Source organism: Heterocephalus glaber, unplaced genomic scaffold (genome assembly GCF_053883595.1).
Source record: "Heterocephalus glaber isolate CG9 unplaced genomic scaffold, H.glaber_assembly_v1.0 deba00001509, whole genome shotgun sequence".
NCBI classification, from domain to species: domain Eukaryota; kingdom Metazoa; phylum Chordata; class Mammalia; order Rodentia; family Bathyergidae; genus Heterocephalus; species Heterocephalus glaber.
The window spans coordinates 8,525,470-8,541,951 of record NW_028258325.1 but is presented as its reverse complement, the minus strand read 5'-3'; the positions used below and the strand labels follow the sequence as shown (position 1 = coordinate 8,541,951).

Here is a 16,482-nt window from a genome sequence, read left to right as displayed (position 1 = left end):
GTTTTAGATTTCTGAGCTTTTTTCTTTTATAACATGCATTCATTACTAAACATTTTCCTCTTAGCAGTGCTTTGGTGCATCTCAAGAGTTGTGATAGATAGCATTATTATTAATTCAAAATATTCTTAGTGAAATCCTGTGTCAAAATTAAAATTAAAAAAGGGATATAAATGTAGTTCAGTGCAAAAGCCTTAAGTTCAACCTTCAGTACCTAAAAGTTAAAAAAACAATTGTCATAAGACTTCTTTGATTCATTCACTATTTAGAAATATGTTGTTGAATTTCCAGGTATTTTGAGTTTACAAACTATCTTTTTGGTTTTGAACATTATAGTTTGAGAATGTGCTTTGTATGATTTTTCTTGTAAATCTGTTCAGGTATATTTGAGGTCTAGAGTATAAACTATCTTGGTGAATAGTCTATGAGAGTTTAAAAGGGAATTTATTTTAATATTGTTAGATATAGTATCCTACAAATGTCAATTAAATTGCTAATGTTGTTCAACTCTACTGAACACTAATTCCTACCAGTTTTATTTTTGCTTGATGTGTCTACTAATGTAGAGAGTGTTGAAGTCTCTAAGTATAATAGTGAATCTGTGGATTTGGAATTCCTTTCAGTTTTACCAATTTTGGCCTCATATTTTGATGCCCTGCTATTCAGTGTATGTACCCTGAGAATTGTTAGGTATTTATGAAGAACTAATCTCTATATCATTATGTCAATCTTTATTTTATTTATTTATTTATTTTTGGTACTGGGGATCAAACTTGGGTCCTTGTGCTTGGGCAACAGGTGGCAAAACCACTGAGCTAAATCCCCGGCCCCATTATGTTAGTCTTAAATTGGATAATTTTCTTTATTGTGAAGTCTACTTTATCTGAAATTAATATGGCTACTGTAGCTTTCGTTAATGTTTTCATGGAATTTTTTCTATCCTTGTATTTTAGTATATCTACGTTTTTATATTTGAAAAGAGTTTCCTATTGGCAACATACAGTTGAGTCTTGTTTTTTCATCTACTCTGATACTCTCTTTTTAGTTTGTGTATCTAGACCATTTGTATTTAAAGTGATTATTGATATGGTTGGATTAACATTATGTTTGTTTTTCCATTCTTTGTACTTTTTCTTTGATTCTTTTCCACTGTCTTTTTGTGCCTTTGATTTTCTCTGAGCACTGTATTTTCTCTCTTAGCTTATCAATTATACTTTGTTTTTTGGTGATTGCCCTAGAGTTTGTAACACACATTTTGTAGTTCATCTAAATTCATCTTCAAATAATACTACATTTCTTCATATGTAGTATAGGCAATTCATCCTTCATTGTTTTTTATGATGTTGTTGTCATTCATCTCATTTATTTATTTGGAGTAATCATCTAATACATTATTACTTTAAACAGCTATATTATAGATCAACAGTAGGTAAAATAAATGATTTTATTTTACCTTTATTTATTCCTTCTCTGATACCTTTCCTCCTTTCCTTCTTTTCTCTTTTCTACCTTCTCTCCTTTCTTTCTCTGTGATTGAATTTAAAAAATTTATTGTAAGTTGACAATTTATAATTGTATGTATTCATGGTGTACAAAGTGCTGTTATGATTTATGAATGCAATGGGAAATAATTCAAGCTAAGTAACCTATTATTTCAAATAGTTATCACTGTGGTGAGATATTTGAAATTTACTCTTCTATCAATTTTGAAATGTATAGTATAATATTAATAATTGTATTTATCTTGCTGAGTATTCTTACTTTAAAAAGTATTCTTATTTAAAGAAGTATTCTTATTTAACTGTGAGATGCTGTACCCTTTGGCCATTATCTCCCCATTCCTCCCACTCCTCAACCTCTGAACTTACTACCCCACTTTCGATGTTGTGTGTGTGTTTCTGGTACCAGGGATTGGACTCAGGACTTTGTGCTTGTGAGGCAGGTGTGCCACCATTGAGCTAAATCCTCAGGCCCACCACTCTATGAGCTTGGTTGTTTTAGATTCTACATATAAGTGAGAGTGTGTTCTGTCTTTGTACCTGGCTTATTACACTTACCATTTTAAGTTCTCCAATATCAAATATGTTACAGATGACAGAATTTCTTTCTTTTTGTAGACTGATTAGTATTCCAGTGTTCATATATACTGTATTTTCTTTATTCCTGTATTGTTGGGCATTTAAATTGACTCCATAACTTGCCTATTGTGAATAAGGCTGAAATGAACATAGGAGTACAGACATTTCTTTGACAAACTGACTTTACATCTTTTGGGCAAATACTCAGAAGTAGGATTGCTGTTTCTTATGGTAATTCTATTTTTAGTAGTTTGTGGAAACTCTATTCAGTTTTTCATAATGGCCTAATGGCCATACAAACATATTCCTACCAACAGTATGCGAGTTTCCTCTTTTCTCCACATCCTTGCCAACATTTGTTATTTTTTAAATTTATTATTATTATTTTTGTTCCTGGAGATTGAGATTGAACCCAGGGCCTTCACACTGAGCTGCACCCCGTCCCTTTTAAATTTTGAGACAGGGTCAAATGTTATTAGACTGCCCAGGCTGCCCTCAAGCTTGCAACCCTCTTGCCTCTGCTTCCTGGAGTGTCAGGATTGTATCACCACGGCCAGGATTTATCTTTTGTCTTTTTGATAACAGCCCTTCTGACACTTGGGAGATGTTATCTCATTGTGGTTTTGATTTTCATTTTTCTAGTGATTAAAATGTTAAGCATTTGAGGGCTGGGGATTTAGCTCAGTGGTGCCGGCGCCTGCCTTGTAAGCGCAAGGTCCCGAGTTCGATCCCTGGTACCAAAAAAAAAAAAATAATAAAATGTTAAGCATTTTTTCCTATGTCTGTTTGACCTCTTTTAAGAAATGTCTATTCAGTTTCCTTGTTGATTAAACAAGTTTTTGTTCTTGTTGACTTGAGTTCTCCTTTTTTTTTTTTTTTTGTGGTACTGGTTGTGGTTTTTTTTGTGTGTGTGTGGTCTTTTTATACTTGGGATATTAACCTCATCCTGGATGTTTGGTTTGCACATATTTTCTTCCAAGTTGTAGGGTGTCTCTTCACACTTGTCTTAGTTACTTTCTTTCTTTTTTTTTTAAATTTTACTTTATTGGTACATTTTAGGTATACAATACAGTTACATTCATCATTGGAAGTTTGCACCTTTACATAATCTCTCTTGGTTCTTATTTTTCCCCCTTCCCCTGCCCTCCCTTCAACCCCTCCATCCCTCCCTATTTACAGAGACTTTGTTTCTATTTTTTCATTTTCTCATATAAATTCCATTCCCTTCTTTCCTTTCCCCTACCCCTCCCACTTCCCCTTCTCCTTTGCCCCTTTTCTTCCTATTTCACATTATCTATTATACCTTTTAATTCTTATTTACAGTTTCAGTTTCTCACACTAGAGAAACTATTTGGTATTTACACATGTGCGTCCTATTTATTTCACTTAAGAGTATCGCCTCAATGTTCATCCATTTAGCTATAAATGTCTCTAATTTCTCATCTTTTATGGCTGAGTAATACTCTATTTTATTAAAAAAAACCCCACATTTTCTTTATCCGGTCTCCCAGTTGATGGGCAACTGGGCTGCTTCCAAGTTTTAGCTATTACAAACTGCTGCTGTGAACATGAGTGCACATATATAACTGTGGTGTGATTCTTTTAATTCTTTGGGGAAGATTCCCAGCAGAGGAATAACTGGGTCAAATGGGACTTCCAGTCCTAGTTCTTTGAGGTATCTCCATACTGATTTCCACAATGCTTGCACCAGTCTACACTCCCACCAGCAGTGGAGCAGGGTTCCTCTTTCCCCACAGCCCCGCCAGCATTTGTTATTGGTTGATTTCTTGATAGCAGCCATTCTTTCTGGAGTGAGGTGGAATCTCAGCATTGTTTTCATTTGTATCTCTCAAATGACCAGTGATGTTGAACATTTTTTCATGTATTTATTTGTACTCTACTACAAGGCTACTGTGATAAAAACAGCATGGTGCTGGCAAAGAAACAGACCTGAGGACCAGTGGAACAGATTAGAAGATGCAGAAACAACGCCAGACACACTCAGCCATCGCATCTTCGATAAAGGAGCCAAACACCCTCACTGGAGGAAAGATAGCCTCCTTAATAAATGGTGCTGGAAAAATTGGGCTTCAGCTTGACAAAGATTAAAACTAGACCTGTATCTCTCACCATGCGCTAAACTAAAATCAAAATGGATTAAAGATCTAAATATTAAAATAGAAACTCTGAACCAGTTGGAACAGAGATTAGGTAGAACCCTTGAAGACATCGGTGTAGGAAAAGATTTTATGAACAAAACCTCAGTTGCCCATGAACTAGCACAAGCAATCAACAAGTGGGATCTCTTCTTATTAAAAGGCTTCTGCGCAGCAAGAGAAACCACCAGCAGTGTGAAGAGACAACCCACAATGTGGGAAAAAATCTTCACCTGCTCTTCCTCAGGCAAAGTTCTACTATCTCGAATTTATAAAGAATTTAAAAAGATCAGACCTCCCATTTTAAAGACCCAATCCGAAAATGGGCATCTGAAATGAACAGACATTTCTCAAAGAAGTAGAAGTAGACCTCTTTTCAACAAATACTAATAGCAACTCGAGACAGGGTTAGTAGATTGAGGATTAGTTATCATCAGAAGTTAGTTTTGTGCTTTATTTTTAAGGAAAGTGAACTTTTTTTTTTATCCCCCACATTCTCCCAATATTCTTTTTTTTTAGGGAAAGTGAACTTATGTTCCTTATTTCAGATAATTCTATATTGAAAATTATTTCTACGCATTTCAAAGATAGACAGAAAAAGACCTGAAGTTACTGAAATGAATCAGACAAATAGTTTTGTGTAAAACTTACAGAATATTTAAACTGAAAGGAATCTTAGAGACTACCTCAAAGACCTAGTTTTAGAGACAAGAAACCTGTCCAAAGAAGGTGGTAATTTCATTCTATTGTGATTAAACAAAAGAACATGGTATTAGAATATTCTGAGAGCTATATGCTAGGGTCAGCTTGTTCTGGCTTCAGAAAATGAGTTGGTAAAATTTCAGTAATTTTTGTAAACCGATTATTGAATATACTAAAAATTAAAAGTTTTATATAGACTCACAAATTATGTGAAAACTAAGTTATTTTGTGCTCAAATGCAACACTTAACTGATTTATTTTTCTTAACTGTGGTCTTGAGTTATTTACACTTAGTGTATCTGTATAGTAGAAATTCTTTATGGTATAATGGTGTCCTACCAGCTCTGCGCTTGGTGATGTCACGCTGATGCTTGACAGTGGCCACAGGGGAGTTCTTACCCCACGAAAATTGGTGTATGCAACACGTAATACTGCCACCCTCGCCCTCACCAAGCCCAAGCCATTTGATTAATATTTACCAGCGTGTTAGCCTCCATGACTGCTGTGTTGTATACTTGTGTGTTTATGTGTCTGATTCTGCTGCAAGACTGTTAGTCCTCTGAGATTTGGAACTTCTGTACTTAGTATCCAGCATAATGCATAGTGTAGAGTTGGCAGAAAGTATTTTTTTGGTCATTGAGTCTATGATTCAAATCTTGTCTCCATCATGTAATATGTCTGATCTTGTTTTTGTAGCCTTTGTTTATCAGTTACATGGGAATAATATTGGTAGCCTCCTGTGATTGTTGTGAGGATTAGTGAAAAAACATAAGCAGCTGTTGCATAGTATGTACAAAAAGTGGTTGACTTTTATTATTATATCAGAAGTAGACATGAGTACCATTTTAGCGTCAAGACTTCTACTTCTATGTCTTGTAGAGCTTTGTATTAAGTGTTTGACCACAAACTGGATGAGAATCAAGAATGTTATTTTTGTGTATGTATGTACTCCTTATTCTTCCCCCACAAAATAATGAGATAAATTAAAAGGAATATGATATATAAGAGACAGGAAGCAATCCTTCTGTTGTATTTGGCTCTGCGTAGACTCTTATTACAGTATCATGTCCAGTTTTACAGTGCTCATTTTAAAAGGGATGTCAAAAAACTATATGTGATGTGTCCTGGGAAGAATCAACAACTATGATTAAAGGCACAAAAAATTGGCCCTTGGAGGAATGTTTAAGGAACTGAGTTTGTTTACTCTGGAAAGCAGACAGTAAAAGAGTTACTTAACTATCTTCAAGAATATGAAGGGTTATTGTAAGGAAGATACTCTCAAATTGTTCTCCGAATGCACAGAGGACCAAAAGAGGAAATCGACATTTATTTAAAGAAAATTGTGTTAAACACTTAAATTGACTATCAGGGGATGGCATGGAATATCCATTTTTGAAAATATTTAAAGAGAGAGGCAAGCAGATGGTTATTTATTGAAAAATGTAGATAACCTCATGAAAGTGAGAGGCAGGATTGTAGACTTTGCAGCCTTTTCTACTTCTGTGATAGAATTTTCTTACATTTACTGCAATTTACCAGGCCTATCTCATATATCTTAATGGAAACAACTTATAATTTTGATAAAATTATGTTTTACCTTGCATACATCCTAATTGCTGGATATATCTTGAATGGAACCATTCATTATCATTTATTTGCTAGGAAGTAATTTAAATGAAGTCAATTTGTATATTAAAAGCCCCACATTTATATTTTTATACCCTACCTGACATACCTGAAGCATCACTTAAGAGTGTTTATTATTAATATTTTTTCAAGTAATACAGTACAAAAATTCTGTAACTCTTTCATGACAGGGAATCCTCTTGGTATACGATATTACAAATTATCAAAGCTTTGAGAATTTAGAAGACTGGTATACTGTGGTGAAGAAAGTGAGTGAGGAATCAGAAATTCAGCCACTGATTGCTTTGGTGGGCAATAAAAGTAAGTGGTTACTACTTATTTATGTAAAATTTATTTGCTGCTGTGGACTGAATGTTTTTGTCCCCCTGGTAATTTGTATTTTGAAGCTCAAATCCCCAAGATGATGGAAATTGGAGGAGGGGTTTCAGGGGGGTAAGTAGGTCTTTCTTGAATGGGATTAATGCCTTCATAAGAAGCGATGCTGTGTGAAAGAGTTGATCTCTTTCTCTGCCATGGCAGAATACAGCAAGAAAGTGGACATCCATAAACCAGGAAGAAGCCGTTCACCAGATGCTGAACGTGCCAGCCCCTTGATCTTGGACTTCTGAGTCTCTGGAATTGTGAGAAATAGTGTTGTTTTTTAGGCTGCCATCTGTGGTATTTAGTTAATAGTCTATATTTTTTATTCCTGAGGAAAAGATTTGATATTTGGAAACAGCTTTTTTGGGAACTGTTTCCAAATTGGATTGAAAAAATTGAATAGAAAGTTCTGATGTTTGTATACAATCTTTTCAATAACTTTTTTTCATAAATGATACCTCTTCTTTGAATTTCATAAATGATATCTGTTTCTTAAATTAGTGTACATTACATTCTGAGAAATGTGTTAAACCCCTCATTTCAGTCATTATAGAGTGTGGTAAAGACCTACCTTCACTGACTGCATACTGTTTACTAACTGCTTTGGTGCTTTCTGTATCATAACCGCTTTGTGGCTTTTGGCCGATCCGCGTGAAGGTAAGTTCCAACCTGACACTACGTGTTTTGGCTTCCCGGGTCTAAGGAAGGAGCATGGACTGTGGAGAGCAGCAGCACAGCTGTAGAGTTTATGATATTGCCTCGCTGTGTCAACACTGTCCCTGAGGCTCTGAGACACATTTCATCAAATGATCTCTGCTCTAGAGAAGGAGCCAGTGTCTTTGTGGAATTTTAGGGGTTTTTTTGGTGCCAGGGATCGAACTTGGGACCTTCTGCTTTCGAGGCAGGCAGCGGAATCACTGAGCTAAATCCCTGGCCTTCTTTGTGGAATTTTATATGCGTTGTTTCTTGCTCCCATCTCTTACATCCTCCCTTTTCTGAATTTTTACTGTTTGTCTTAAAATACAGATACTTTTGTAAGAATATATTAAGAAGAGGAGCAGTCTTTGATAAAAAAAAGTGTGAATAAGTAATTTTTGAGATCTGTTTTTGGTTTATGGTATATAACACATAAAAACCATAAAGTTCTACTCAGCATTGGGCTGTATCTGGTTCATAATCCTGCAATGCAGTAACTTCAGAAAGGAGACATTAATAAAGGTTTACAAATAATGAAATCATGTGATATGACCTAATAGCCCCCAACTCATTTGAGGTCAGCAGAAAAGAAAATGAATTCAAATTATACCATGGAAGATTTAGGTCAGGAACTGTTTCCTGACTACAAGAGTTGTTAAATCAATACCCATGGATACTACCAAGAGAATTATCCTTTCCAAAGTTCTTTAAAAATATAGTATGATTTTTTTCCCCCTGTAATTGTTTAGGAAATAGTATGTCCTAAAGGGCCAGATTTATGCATTATGTGGTTTTGCACACTGAGATGAACATTTAATAAATCTAAACTTTAATTTAAAACCATTACGAAACAGGTGTGAATGTCATTTCTCCGAAGAGTTAGAAATGCTGATATTACTCCCTAGAAAACTATTACAAATCACACAATAGCATGGCTTGGAATGAAATGGTAGTTTTTATTTGTTTAAAGGTTTAATTAAATTTTACCTGTTTTGTAAGCATTTTAAAAACTCTGATACTTTTCAATTTATTGAAATCTCGCTTTACAAATCACAAGTTTTGATGAGCTTATGTTCTATTTCTGGGTTCAGCTTTTCATTTAAGTAGATCATTTCTTAGTGAGTTGTCATGTTACTAAGGCATTGGCTCATATCGTGGTAAACTGTATGCTTGTTGGAGGTTTCTCATCACCTTATGGGAAATTATTGAGGAGGGTGGGGAACTGGGATTTGTTTTCATTCCTTTGAGGATATAATCTAACCCCCACCTAAGATAATGGTGTAGTGGTACATAATTATATTCTTCATGTTATGTGTTTTTGGTGTCCTGTGAGGTATCCACCATTGAACACAGTCCAAAACAGAATATCAGACTAGAGGAGCTATTGGACCGGACTGGTGGGGCCATTCTCTGGGTTGAAGAAATAAATATTTGAATTTTTGCAGAAAATTAATACAGTGTTGTATTTGATATTTAATATTATAAAAGACAAGGGTTTTTTTCACTTTGGCTAAGCTAACACTCTTTTCTTGCATGTTTTTATACTGTTCTTTTTCAGAATGAGATCATATAGCAGAGTATATAGTCACATAGAATGTTATATATATAAAACGAAGAGATTATAGATGAACATTTTCCTGGATATTATTTGCTACATAATCTGTCACTGGCCCAATTTCATGTGATCGTAGAATGAAAGATGCTTCTGTAGTTAAGCCTATTAGGGCTTTAACTCTGAGTGTCCTGAATATTTTACAGTTTGTTTCTGTATTGATCCTATGTTAGTATAGTATAGTAGTATGTATTGATTTTCTCTTTGGGGATATAATTTCATGAGGGTGCCTTTCAATAATAAAATTAATAAAGGTGTCTTACAATCACACAAAGCAAAGCAAAAGAAACATGATGGAAAGAGATCTGAAACTGGATTATGCTTATTATCTAAACAGTCATCTTCTGCTTAAATTTTTTTTCCCCATTAATTTTATTGGTACATTTTAGGTATACAATATGCTGACATTCATTATTGGGAATTTATACCTTTACATGATATATCTTGATTATTTTTCCCCCATTCCCTTGCCCTCCATTCAACCCCTCCACCCCTCCCTATTTACAAAGACTTTGTTTCCGTTGTTTCCTTTTCTCATATTTATTCCTTTCCCTTCTTTCCTTTCCCCTACCCCTTCCACTTCTTCCCCTTTGGACCTTTTCTTCCTGTTTCACATTATCTGTTAAACATTTTGATCCTTATTTACACTTTCAGTTTCTCACACCAGAGAAACTATTCGGTATTTACAGATGTGTTTCCTATTTATTTCACTTAAGAGTATGGCCCCAGTGTGCATCCATTTAGCTATAAATGTCTCTAGTTTCTCATTCTTTATAGCTGAATAGTACTCCATTTCATTAAAAAACTACGTCTTCTTTATCCAGTCTCCACTTGATGGGCATTTGGGCTGTTTCCAAGTTTTAGCTATCACAAACTGTGCCACTATGAACATGGGTGCACATATATCACTGTGGTATGATTCTTTTAATTCTTTGGGGGAAGATACCCAGTAGGGGAAAGAAATAAAAGGAATAAAGATAGGAAATGAAGAAGTTAAATTCTCATTATTTGCAGATGACATAATACTCTATATAGAAGACCCCAAGAACTCCAACAAAAGTCTCTAGATTTAATAACCAAATTCAGTAGAGTAGCTGGATATAAGGTCAACACACAAAAATCAATGGCTTTCCTATACATGAACAATAGACTCACTGAGAGAGGAACTAGGGGAACAACTTCTTTCACAGTAACATCCAAAAAGTGAAATCAACCTAACAAAAGAAATCAAAGACCTCTACACTGAAAATTACAGCACTCTGTGAAAAGAGATAGAAGAGGATATCAGAAAATGGAAAGACATCCCTTGCTCCTGGATAGGAAGAACCAATATAGCAAAAATGGTCATACTTCCAAAACTGCTGTATAGATTCAGTGTAGTCCCAATTGAAATTCCAACAGCATACTTCACGGACTTTGCTTAAATGCTTTTAAATTGGTCATTGTGTCCTACTTGCAACTTAAATTGAAAGCATATGTTGAAAATAAGTATGTGTAGTCTGTGAAAATATTAGCAGTAATCACATTTTATCTAAATTTAGTGGAAGGAAAATATGTGTATGGATTTATTTTATACTATGAGCATGTTATAAAATTATTTGCTTTTTTTGAAAATATTAAACTCAAATTTGGGCAGAGGATAGGGGATCGTCTGATATAAAGATAAACTAAATGTTTATTTTTATGGAAAATTAAGTTTACTATGTTTAAATGTAATGAGTAAATGAGCAAGTTGATGAAGCAGCCAGGAGAGAAGGAACTTAGAATAATTTGTAGTTAGCACATAATTATTTCAGTATACAGTAGTTAAAAATCATACAATAGTTGCAGTAAATTATTTGTGCCTATAGTCTTCTGAAAGTCTTATCAGGCATTAGTGATATTTCTTTGTATGATTTAAGATATTAAGTGACATATTGAGTAGTAGGTAAGATTACAGTGCTTTGGATTTAGATGCACTTCATTTACAAATCCAGTTTCTTCACGTAGCGTAAGTGTGACATTGGAGAAGTTACTTTACATCTTTAAATCTTAATTTGCATCATCTAGAAATGAAAGAAATACTTTGTTAAAGTTGGTTTAAAAATTAAATGAGATATTGTATGAAAAGCATTGACTATGCGGTTGTATGCCTGTAAATATTCATTATTATTAATCATAATAGTCTTTAAAAAGTACTGCGTATACTTAGCTTCAATTTTAATGATCATAAATTACAAATTAATAGAGCTTAAATAGATGTTTCATGAAACCACCTGAGAGGAAATGGTTCCTGGAGAATTCCCTTGTCATTTTCTTATTCTTTTGCTTTTTTTCCAGATTGATAGTTTTCATACTATGTTTTGAGTAGTTTTTTTATTGCCAGCTATGGTTAGTAATCCAGCCATTGTTAATTTGCTGAGATTGAGCCAAAGAAAGCTCTGAAGGGGTGATTAGAATCTGCCATATTCTATTCTTCTAAATATTTGACTACTTTTCCTTTGCACTGTCTGGTGGTTGAGGTTAATAAATAGTTATGTCCAAACTTCCTTCAAAAGTTATACTTTTGCTTAGGTAAAAAAGAAATTCCTGACAGGGAATTTTTTTGTTTGTATTTATTTTTAAGACAGGTTCTCACTATGTAGTTCAGGCTGGTCTTGGATTCACTATATGGGTCTCAGACTTGCAGCCATCCTCCTGTCTCAGCCTCTGGAGTGGTAGGATTACAGGCGTGGGCCACCAAGCCCGGCCTGAGAGAAATTTTAAAATGGGAAAGAGGTTAACTTATCTCCTTATTCTGTGCATATCAGATGTCCACTTGAAATGTAGTGATCTCTGTAGCCTCATGTGGACCACAGATTCTGTCACATATGTACCTGAAAACAGTTACATTACCATATAAGGCTACTTCTGCAAGGCAGGGAGCTGAATCCACCGCACCTACTACCTGGTTTCCTGGTTTTGAGAGTCTTGCTCTTCCAGCAGTGGGGCGTTCTCACTGGATCGGAGCCTACACTGCAGAGCCTTAGGAATACTGAATTTATGTCCACTTGAGGGTTTTTCATCGGTGGACCTGGCCATGGCCTAGCATTCCACTGTCACCTCTCATGTTAGCTACTCTATCCTTCTGACTGGCCTTCCTGCCCCTCACTCTGTTCTTCTAGTCCATTTCCCAAGTGACAAATCATGTTAAGTGATTCTTCTGCTTGAAATCACTTAATACTTTTTCATCATACTTAGAGTGGAAACCAAATTCCTTATCCAAATTTACCAGGTCTTCTTTATCTGGCTCTTACCTACCTCTCATCTTCTATATGCTTCCTTGCCCACTATATGTTCAAGGCTTGTTGGTCCTTTTTTTATGCTTCTAAAACATCCTAAGTTCATTTGTACCTTAGAGTTTTTTCTATTTGAGTTGCTTTTCCCTCAGACTTTGCCTTTGTCTCCATTGTGTCATCTTCATCTCATCTTAAATGTCATCTTCTTAAAGCTGCCTTCCATGATCACTCACTCTAAATGAGCTGCCCAGTCTTTTCTGCCAGGTCAGTATGTTTCAATTATGTGCATAGTCTCATTGCCATCTAATACTGTTTTTGTCTGTCTTTGTCCACTAAAATCTAAGCTTTATGAAAGTCAAGGACTTCATCACTTAGAGCAATGCCTGAATGAATTCTGAAAGAACAGATAAGTCTTTCCATGAAGGCTGCTGAAATGAGAAGTGTGTTTGGCCCCGGATGTTTTATACAGGGAAGACCATTTTCTTAATGAAGAAAATGCATATTTAGATATAGGGAATCTATTAAGTAGCCGTCAGGCCTAACTGGTCCACTGAATTCCACTCTCATGAATAATGTCAGTGGCAGTTTTTCAGGAAATATATCATAGCCACATTACGCTGGATCACTTTTGAAATAAAATGTCGTATTTTATATTATGATATTAGATTAAAAATAAAAAATATTAAAAAGCCCAATATTCCATAAAAGATTGCTTCCTGTTTCTAATTTTTGACTTTTACATAATGTTAGAAACCTACCCTTTTTAATTTATAAGCCTTTTATTTTTATCTGTAATTTGAAAAGTCATGATATGCACTGAAGTAGTTTTAATTTTTCTTCAGTGTTTCAGGTAAAAGTATAATCAAATGTAATGCAAATGTAGGAATATTAATTTTTAAAGTTTAATTTTAAATTTAATCTATGCTTTATAACCACATGTCATTTTGGTTTTTCATTTTGCTATTTTTTATCTTTAATCTGTGTGCCTTTCTATTATCTGATCCATCAGCTAGTTTCTTTTCTGACTAGCTAACATTCTCAGTTGGATAGATTGTAAACAGAACTAACAGGGGTTGCATAGGAGCTGCCCTATTCTTGATTTATAGCTTCTGAGTTAGTGGTGGGGTGGTGGTTATCAGTAACTTGTATTGGGGGTAGGAATTATCATGCTCCAGTAGAGAGTGGATGGATGAATGATTTCTACTCTTAAAGATATTAACCAGATCCTTTCCCAAATAAAGACTAATAACTCAGATTTTTAAACAATCTTCATGACAGATGAGGGCATAGAGAAGAGTGCATCAACACTAATTAACAATGTGGAGTGTATATTCTTCTTAACAGTGATTGATTGTTCTTGGAGTACTATCTCTGTCCAGGAAGTGATGTTTTACATTGGGAAGTTTAAAGGTTACATTTTAATGTACCTTGTAAGTTATGTTCCCTGAACTTAGTGGAAATGCACTAGTAAAACAAGTAAATTTTAACTTGAAAATTGTATTGATGCTCTCAATAAAATTATCACAAAGCTTTTAAAAGACTGTTCTTTTTTTCTCAGTAATAGAGGAATATGTCAAATTTGAAAACTTCATTAGAATTTACAGAAAAGTGTTTACTGTGACTCTTTTAAGTCTTCAAAAGTTATTTTATCTAGAGAGTAGAAATGTGAGCCTATAAAATAGGTAACATTTAATTTGATTATCTTGAAGGATTCATATCAACTCCTATAAAATTTATCACCTATAGTATTATACCAATGTGGAAAAGGATTTGTTACCAATTTAAGAGAGTTATAATTTATAAGGCATAAACAACTGTTTTGAAGATTTGAAAAGTTCATTCTGTTTATACATTCTAATTTCTGCTCCTTTTCCCATTTCTTTTGTTACTTTGCTTCCTTTTTGTTTCAGAGAGTAGTCATCCAAAGTATCAGAGCCATGTGTCCTTTTCAGATGAGTATAATGTTTTGTTTTTTGTTTGTTTTTTGCTTCTATTGTTTCTTCTGTACTTTTCTGGACATGCGAAGTTTTCAAAGAGAACTATGGTTATTTACTTACTGACAGATACTGACATTCCTATATACTGAGTGAGAAACTATTTTAGTATGTACACAAAGCTGTTCTTTCATATGACTCTGGATATCCTACTACCCTTTTAGGACACGTTGATAACATTTCAAGTTTAATTGGTTGAATAGCGTCTCTGAGTCAAATGCATAAACTTGCCTTCAGACTACGTTGTGACTGGTAGTTCTTAAGGAAGAAAATATCAGACGAGTGCTATTTTATAACATTGATCAAAAATTGTTTCACCTGATGGTTGTTGCAGTGGTGTGATTTCATTACTTCATAGTTACCTTTTTAGATGGCTTACTTTGACCCATTTTGATAGTACTGTACTTAGTCTAAGTATTACAGTTTTTGTGGTTTCATTTACTTTCATTTTAGAGGAGTTGTGTATTTTGTTCATAACAATCTGTTTATATCTTTTCTGTCTACTCTTTATTACAGTAGAGAAGGCTTATTAAATATGAAAGAAAGCATAGTTCACCTTTTTTGGTTTCTTTTATGATAAATGTCCGATCTTAACTTAGAATAAGTTTATTAAATATTCAAATAATAGAAAAGGAAAACAGCTATAAAAACAGATTTCTTTGTGAAAGAAGGATTTGAAATTTTCGCAGTTTGTATTTGTAGCGACTATAAAAGGGGCAGTAGACTGGGGAGGGAAGACTCCAGCTGCTTCCTCGGTGCTGTTATTTTCTCTGGCCGTGTGACGTGGACAGTTTAACTACTTAGGCCCCTTGTCTGTGAGAGGAGGGTTGCAGTGAGTGATAGTACCTAACTAAGCTTCCACTCCTAAAGTCTGATGACCCGCACTCTATTTAGTTGTAAGATGACTGGATTGAACATATTTATTGCCATACAATTTTAGGGGAGTTTTATTTTGAGTTAGGTTGAATCTCGTCTTCTTTACAGCAATGTCCTTGGCTCAGTTTATTATTCAGTGAGCTATTAGATTGTTAAGAATCACATTCTATGTACACAGATGAGTGTGTATAGATAATAATAAACCTAGCTAAGATTTATTGAATTCTTACTATCCCGTAGGTATACCCTAGAAATATGGCCAGTTTTAGAGTGTTTGGGGAGCTATAAATATAGCATTTATAAAACATCTTAAATTGTTTCTGAACTTATAATTTAAGTGATTTTCATTTTTATGTGACATAATTTTCTCAAATTCTAAGTGAATGCCTAGTTTCTTTCTAGTTTTTGTTTGTTTGTTTTCAGTATTGGGGCTTGAACCTAGGGCCTTACGTGTTAGGTAAGCATTCCACCCCCCAGCTACATCCCCAGCCTGAATGTCTAGGTTTGCAATATAAATCCAGCAGTTCAATGGATACTTTGTTTCTTTACTTTGTAATTATCTTCTCTCTATTCTTTATTTTACAAGTATTGATTGAGCACATACAGGTCTAGGTATTAGATATACAGACATGAACAGGCAAAAATCCTCGCCCTCATCTAGCTGTGTTCAAGTGAGGAAGACAGACAATAAAGAAATAAGTAAAATATAGATGAGATGCTAAGAAATATGTTGGTGATAGATGAAACAGGAAAGGGAGAAAGTTTGGGGATGGTGTTTAGTTTTTATAGGATAAACAGGAAAAAGCCTTAGAAGACACAAAAGCAAAGGTGAGGGAATCATAGGTGAGTCATAGCTAAGCAGAGGGAGCCAGTTGAGGTCAGATTTTGTTTTTATTTACCCTGGAAATCACAAACCCATCTGTGTGCATGTGTGTATGTGTGGCTGTGTGTGTGTAGTTGCATGTAAGAAAAGGTGACCTAAAGAAATTGTATAGGAGAAGTTAAGAGATAAAGAGAGAAGGATCTAGGAAAAGGCCAGACCAAGGAAGACTTTATAAGCTATGTGAGGGCTTTGGGCTTTTACTGAGTGAGATGGAAAGGTGCTAA

The 16,482-nt window shown here is 34.6% G+C and overlaps 1 protein-coding gene across 11 annotated transcripts in view; it reads left to right on the top strand.

The window, feature by feature from the left end:
• Rab28 (RAB28, member RAS oncogene family) overlaps nucleotides 1–16,482 on the top strand; it is a 94,426-nt gene that overhangs the window by 16,502 nt on the left and 61,442 nt on the right. For all 11 annotated transcript variants that reach the window (XR_205351.3, XR_002395868.2, XR_205349.3 and 8 more), the window contains one exon: nucleotides 6,751–6,880. Coding sequence is in view for 7 of the 11 variants with exons in the window: in XM_021260279.2 (XP_021115938.1) it covers nucleotides 6,751–6,880 (130 nt within the window). In the remaining 4 variants the exon portion in view is untranslated. The remainder of the gene's footprint in view (nucleotides 1–6,750; nucleotides 6,881–16,482) is intronic.